At 40.7% G+C, this 7278-nt stretch overlaps 1 protein-coding gene across 1 annotated transcript in view; it reads right to left on the bottom strand.

Moving 5' to 3' along the window:
- Positions 1-904, bottom strand: part of ACADL (acyl-CoA dehydrogenase long chain) — a 99456-nt gene extending 98552 nt beyond the window's left edge. Inside the window, exons 1-2 of the mRNA XM_007934538.2 lie at positions 885-904; positions 542-697 (exon numbers count right to left, since the gene is read on the bottom strand). Of these exons, the coding sequence (XP_007932729.2) occupies positions 542-697; positions 885-904 (176 nt within the window). The remainder of the gene's footprint in view (positions 1-541; positions 698-884) is intronic.
- Between the last annotated feature and the right edge of the window lie 6374 nt (positions 905-7278).

Here is a 7278-nt window from a genome sequence, read left to right as displayed (position 1 = left end):
ATGTTGTTGTTGTTGTTTTGCCATTGAGTCGGCCCCGACTCATAGCGACCCCTCCTTGGGTTTCCGAGGCAGTATCACTACAGAAGTAGGATTGCCCAACCTTCCTTCCGAGGAGGGGCAAAGTTAGGGGCCCTAATTTATGTCATAAATAGACTATCAAGCATAACCCATGATGTACAAACAGCAGAAGATAAACTAGATGATTGGGATTTTCTAAAATTTAAATTCTTATCTGCATCAAAAGACTTCTCCAAAAGAGTAAAAAGAGAACCTACAGAATGGAAAAAAATATTCGGCAATGACATATTGGACAAAGGACTTATTTCTAAAATTTATAGAAAATTCCAACACCTCAGCATCAATGTTGAAACAAAACAAAATAAATATATATAGAGAAACCAAAGATTATTAGTGTTTACCAGTGGAAGAAGGGAGCAGAGGAAAGGGGAAACTTTTATTTGCAGGGCATTGAGCATTCTAGAAAATGGTACTTAATCACACTCCCATTGTACATTACATTAAAGGAAAATGTGCCACTTACTCTGTGTGATGAGGAACCAATTCTTCTTGAAAAAATTTCCTTACATTTTCCCGGAAAATGTCATGTTCTGAAGAAAAGATTCGTCTAATTCCTATGTCTGTTAATTTTTTAGCAGAAGAAGGTTCTAGACGTTCTTCAACTCCAGAATGAGAATATCTTAAAAAAAAAAAAATTAAAAAATGATTGTTGCTCTTCAGATCCAAATTAATTTCACTGAACAACATGGAAGATAAAGAATTAATGAAAGCAAAATGGAAAAATCCTCCTTTTTTTTCCCCCTTCCAAGACAATTTAGTGGCTGGTAGAAAGAGTAGGAGGGGGTGGTGGTTAAAGTTTGACAAACCTGGGTGCAAATTTTAGCATCACCACTTTTGATAGGATCTATCTCCCTGGAGGGGGATGAAGAAGCAGGTTTGTTTTTGTTGTTGTTATGTGCTGTTGAATCGGATCCAGCTCATAGCGACCCTTCCTTGGGTTTCCGAGGCGGTATCACTACAGAAGTAGGTTGTCCAACCTTCCTTCTGAGGAGTGGCTGGTGGGTTTGAACCGCCAGCCTTCTGGTTAGCAGTCAAGTGCCTTACGTACTATGCTACCAAAGCTCACCACTTTTGATAGGATCTATCTCCCTGGAGGAGGATGAAGAAGGAGGTTACCCTCCTTTAACTCAGTCTCCATTTCCAAATCTATCAAGAAGAACGTGCCCAGAACTAACCACCCATCTGAGTTGTGAAATACATACAGTGTTGTCACATGCTATGTGAATTAAATTATCCAAAATCCAAATAGTACAATATTATACTAATTGATAAGGTTTCATGTCATGCAAACTGTTTAAATTATGCCAAAATCATAACCCGCTGCCATTGAGTTGATTCTCAATCATAGTGACCCTTTAGGACAGATTAGAACTGCGCCATAGGTTTTCCAAGACTGTAAATCTTTACAGAAGCAGACTGCCTCATCCTTCTCCCATGGGAGCAGCTAATGGGTTAGAACCCCTGACCTTGTGATTAGCAGTCGAATGCTTTAACCACTGCACCACCAGAGCTCCTTTAGAATAATGTAGATCTTCCAAAATTATTATTGTATCCAGAATCACACAATTAGAAATGGCAAATGTATAAAACTGTAAGCTGTGTTGATGTTATTGCCCCATTACAGAGCCACTATGGGTATAAATCAAAATGCCCACTAACCTTTTAAGGATTAAATGAAACATTGCTATGGAGTCATTCTGACTTACAGCGACCTCCATTAGTTGTGAACTGCCTAAGGCACTTGACTGCTAACCAGACAGAAGCCTGGTGGTTCAAACCCACTAGCCACTCCTCAGGAGGAAGATCGGGCAATCTATTTCCACAGAGATACTGCCTCAGAAACCCAAGGAGGAGTCGCTATGAGTTGAATTGATTCCATGGCAGTGAGTTTTTTTATTTCTGTTTTTGGTATTAGGTTTCCAAGGCTGTAAATCTATACAGATGTAGATTGTCTCATCTTCCTCCCGCAGAGCAGCTGGTGGGTTTGAACTGCGGACCTTCTGGTTAGTAGCCAAATGTCTTATCCACTATGCCACCACAGCTCCGTTTTAAGGATTAGTGTTGAATTATTCAAGAACATCAGGAATGGACCCTACCCTGACATGCCATGCTTAAAATGAGAATGTCCTGTAGTTCCTTTAAGGAGTTTTGGTGGTACAGTGCCTAAGGCATTTGACTGCTAACCAGAAGGTTGGCAGTTTAATCCTTAGAAGGAAGATGAGGTGAACTAATTCTGTAAAGACTTGCTGCCTTGGAAACCCATTGAAGGTCGCTGTGAGTAGAAATAGACTCAATGGCAGTGGGTTTGGTTTCGTAGTTCCTTTAGTTCAACAGTGCCTTCAAACACTCCCTAGTCCCTCTTTCTCCCTCCCCCCACCAACACACACCAGGTATCCCTGAAAAGAATTCTAAGAAATTGTACTACTGGTATTTTCAAGTTCACCTAAAAAATTATTCTCATGTACTCAAATATCTCGACGGCATATAACAACAACAACAACAACAACTCAAATATCACCAAAGAATGTTTTCTGTTTTGCAATAAAGTTTATTTTAAATCTCTCTTTCTCTTATTGGATCCTGCTTTGTATTTTTTAGTCTTTGTTTAGAAAACACATGTTCACATAATTTTAATCATAGTAGGCTTAAAGTTGTTATCTAAAGTTTTTAAGTAAATATTATATTTCTAAGCTGAAGGAAGATGAGGCAATCTACTTCCATAAAGATTTACCACCTAGGAAACCCAATGGGGGTCGCTATGAGTTGGAATCAACTCGATGGCAGTTTTTTTTTTAGTGTTTTTTTTAAAGGTCTTTTTTTTAAAAAATATATTTTTTAAAGGTCTTCCTAGCCACTCCTCGGAAGGAAGATGGGGCAATCTACTTCCGTAGTGATACTGCCTCGGAAACCCAAGGAGGGGTCGCTATGAGTCGGGGCTGACTCGACGGCACATAACAACAACAACAACAATTACCATTTTTAAAGGTTTAGTAAATTAAGCTAACATGTTATTATTTAATCAGTCTTGTTTATTGGGCATTAAGGTTGTATCCATCTTTTTTCATTCTAAAATTAATTTTTTTTTCTAGTTTGGTTTATATTTGTCTATTAATCATTTTGTGTCAGTTTGATTTACATTTGTCTTTCCCATGCAAGTTACAACCAAACCAACCAAACCCACTGCCATATAGTCAATTCTGACTCATAATAATCTTTAATGAAAGCAGACTGCCTCATATTTCTCCCATGGGAGTGAGTTCCAACTGCTGACCTTTTGGTTATCAGCCCAGTGCTTTAACCACAGCACCACTAGAACTCCTAATGCAAGTTACAGTTGAGTTTTATTTATTTATACAATCTGAATACATTGTTACTACAATCTGAATACATAATACAGCCTTTCTGCAGGTTAAGCTTTAGCTTTGAATATTTAACATTATAATTTTTATACTTGGTCTGCCTTTTGTCTTCATAAGTATTTTTATGGTCACTACCTTGCCATCCAATAGCTTATTCATTCATTTGTTGTTGTGTTGTTGTTATGTGCCACTGAGTCATCTCCGACTCATAGTGACCCCTCCTTGGATTTTTGAGACGGTATCTTTATGGAAGTATATTGCCCAACCTTCCTTCTGAGGAATGGCTGGTGGGTTGCACCAGTCTTCTTATTAGCACTCAAATGCTTCAGGCACTACGCCACTAGCACTCCTTATTCATTCATTTAGTCAACTAATGTTTACATAGTGTCTACTGTGTGCCAGGCAGTGTTTTTATTTTATTTTCATTTTAAGAGTTTTACATTCAACATTATGTGTACATTTAGTTTCACTCCCCATTTATCATGCCCAACCCTATTCCAGTTTCCTCCCCTCCCTGCGCAGTAACACCCCCCTCCCCCGTGCCCTTCATGGTTATGCACTCCTGTTTGTCCTGCATTTCCTCCATGTGAATGTTGTCCCTCTGGTTTGGTAGTTCCTTTATTTCAGTGGTGCCTTCAAACCATTGTCTATTGTCTATTGTTCCAACGAATGTATTTCCATAGGGTATTGTGGGTGTGTCACCCTGGGTTGAGTGGTCTGCATGTACATCTTGTTTACTATTGGGCTGAGAGCCAGCCCTTGGGAGTGAGCTTTATTCCAGGTGCAGAATGTATCCCAGGGCCATAGTACTGGGGGTCTCACCAGACTCCATCCAACCAGTAATTCTGGTCATTATTGAGTTTTTGGATTTAGTTCCACGTTTTTCCTCCCACTCTATCCAAGATCTCCAGATTTGATCCTTTCCTGAGTGGCTGGCATTGGTAGCCAGGCACCATCTAGTTCTTCTAGTCTCGTGGGCTGTAGTGTCCTAGGGCTGACTGCTTCCAAATGCCACCCCCCTTTTAATTTCTTTTCAATCCCTCTTCTTCGCTTCTGATGATAGGAGACCATTGTTGATGTTAGTGTTATTATCTGGACCCGACTCATAGTGACCCCTCCTTGGGTTTCCGAGGCGGTATCACTACAGAAGTAGATTGCCCAACCTTCCTTCCAAGGAGCTGCTTGTGGGTTTGAACCACTGGCCTTCTGGTTAGCAGTCAAGTGCCTTAGGCACTACGCTACCAGAGCTCCTAGGCGAGCATTTGGTCCATCTTAGATGGCCACTTCAAAGCTCTTAAGAACCCAGTCACTACTCATCAATGTAGGATGAGGAACAAGGCTTTTATGTATTTTGTTGTGCCAATTGAGTCTGGTGTCCCCCAGTACTATGGTCCTGAGACAGTAGATATGTTGGATCTCTCTCCCACAGTGTCTGGGTGTCTGTGAGGGATTACTCTGTGTCTGTCTTCTATTGTTTCTGTAAGGATTGCAGGTATTTTGTATCATTGGTATCTGTGCAAGATTAGCCTGTGTTGAATCTATCCTTGGCCTAGAGCATACTCCTGTTCACTGACCTCCATCTGATCCTCTCAGGTGTTTATGTGTTTATCGTAGCCTGGTGTTTGGTGTCAATGGTAATGCAGTATTGTGGGCACACTGTTTGGTATTATCTCCTATGTGCACAATTCAGTGTCCTCCCTTTTCCTAATGTTATCACGGTGGCCACAGACTCTTTCCATACATTCCTCCCCTTACCCACGTCATCATGTGGGCCCCAACCAGCCCAGAATTAATCCTTCCCCTTCCCTCCCCACCCCAGTAATCTATAAAGTGAGTTCCTTATAACAAACAAACCCTTCTTTTGTCTTTCTACAATAATGGGCTCATACAGTATGTGTCCTTCTGAAATTGACTTATTCCACTCAGCATAATGTCCTCCAGGCTCATCCACGTGCGAGATGATTCATGTATTCCTCATTGTTCTTTAATGTACCATAGTATTCCATTGTGTACATGTACCATAATTTGGTTATCCACTCATCTGTTGATGGGCATTTAGGTTGTTTCCATCTCTTTGCTATAGTGAATTGTGCTGTGATGAACATAGGTGTACATATGTCTATTTGTGTGGTGTCTTTCACCTCTTCAGAATATATTCCTAGTAAATGGAATTGCTGGGTCAAATGGTATTTCTATTTTCAGTTTTTTAAGGAAACACCATACCATATGCCATAATGGTTGTACAATTTTACAGTCCTACCAGCAGTTCACAAGAGTTCCAATCTCTCCGCAACCGTGCCGGCATTTGTTATTTTCTGTCTTGTTGAACTTTGCTATTATTGCTGGGGTGAGATGTTATCTCATTGCTGTTTTGATTTGCATCTCTCTGATGACTAGTGATCGCTGAGTAGTTTCTCATGTGTTTGTTGGCCATTGGTATATCATTTTTAGTAAAGTGTCTGTTCAAGTCTTTTGTCAATTTGTGAACTGGGTTGTCTATCTTTTCAGTGTTGATGTGTTGAAGTTTTCTATAGATTTTTGGATATAAGTCCTTTATCAGATATGTCACAGGCAATTATTTTCTCCCAATCCGTAGGTTCTCTTTTTACCCTTTTGATGAAGTCTTTTGATGTGCATAAGAATTTAGTTTTCAATAGGTCTCAGTCATCTAGCTTCTCGTCTACCTCCTGTGCATTCTGGGTTATGCATAAATTAGGGCCCCCAGATTTGCCCTTATTTTATCTTTGATGATGTGGTGGTTATGTCTGTGTGTCAACTTGGCTGGGCCTGGTTGAGTGACTGGGCAGCTGGTGGTAGTTATTCTCCATGAGGAGACTGGCAGTCAACTCCATGGTGGGATCTGCCACCATGAGTAGCTGCCTTAGGGATGTGGTCTGCTTCCTGTATATAAGGAGAAACTTTTGGGAACTGTGTTTAGCTTATGGCACTCTTGGAGCCTGCATGTAGTCGTGTCATTGTTCAGCAGACTGCCATGCTCTGCTGACCTTGGGACTTAAAATGGACTTAAATTAATGGCCTGCCATGTGGTCTGGTAACATCAGGTATGTGCCTTTTTACCTGTCAACCTTGGGCTTGTCAGTCTCAGCAGCCAGCAGCTGTCTGAGTGAAAAAACTCCTGTAGCTCCAGTGGGCTGGGAGCAAGAGGCAGAGCTGAAGCCCAAGGTCAAGGGGCTTTCACCCAGCATCTAGACCCTGGCACTTTGAACTTGGACTTAAAGCCTCCAAACTGTGAGAGAATAAACTCCTGTTTGTGAAGGCCATCCCATTTGTGGTATATTCTTGTCAGAGTGGCAGTAGGTAACCAGAACAGATGAATTTTATAGTTTTTTGAGTTTTACATTTGCTCTGGTCAAGAGACAACAAGGGCACTACATAAATGGAAAAACCTACCTTGTTCATGGAACTCTGGTAGCATAGTGCCTAAAGCATTTGACTGCTAACCAGAAGGCTGGCAGTTCAAACCCACCAGTCACTCCTTGGAAGGAAGGTTGGGCAATGTACTTCCATAGTGATACCACCTCAGAAACCCAAGGAGGGGTCTTTATGAGTCGGGTCCGACTTGACAGCACATAACAACAACAACCTTGTTCATGGGCAGGTAGACTGAATATTGTGAAAATATTGTGTTTGATAGTTTTCTTTGTATAGGTCTTTTATGTCTCTGGTAAGGTTTATTCCTAGATATTTTATCTTTTTATTAGCTATTGCAAATGGTATTGTTTCCTTTATTTCTTTATCAGAGGACTCTTTGTTGGTGTAGAGGAATCCAACTGATTTTTGTATGTTGACTTTGTATCCTGCCACTTTGCTGAACCTCTCT

Source organism: Orycteropus afer, unplaced genomic scaffold (assembly GCF_000298275.1).
Source record: "Orycteropus afer afer isolate SDZICR_OR568_19922 unplaced genomic scaffold, OryAfe1.0 scaffold00002, whole genome shotgun sequence".
Lineage (NCBI taxonomy): Eukaryota > Metazoa > Chordata > Mammalia > Tubulidentata > Orycteropodidae > Orycteropus > Orycteropus afer.
This window is presented reverse-complemented; position numbering and strand designations above follow the sequence as displayed.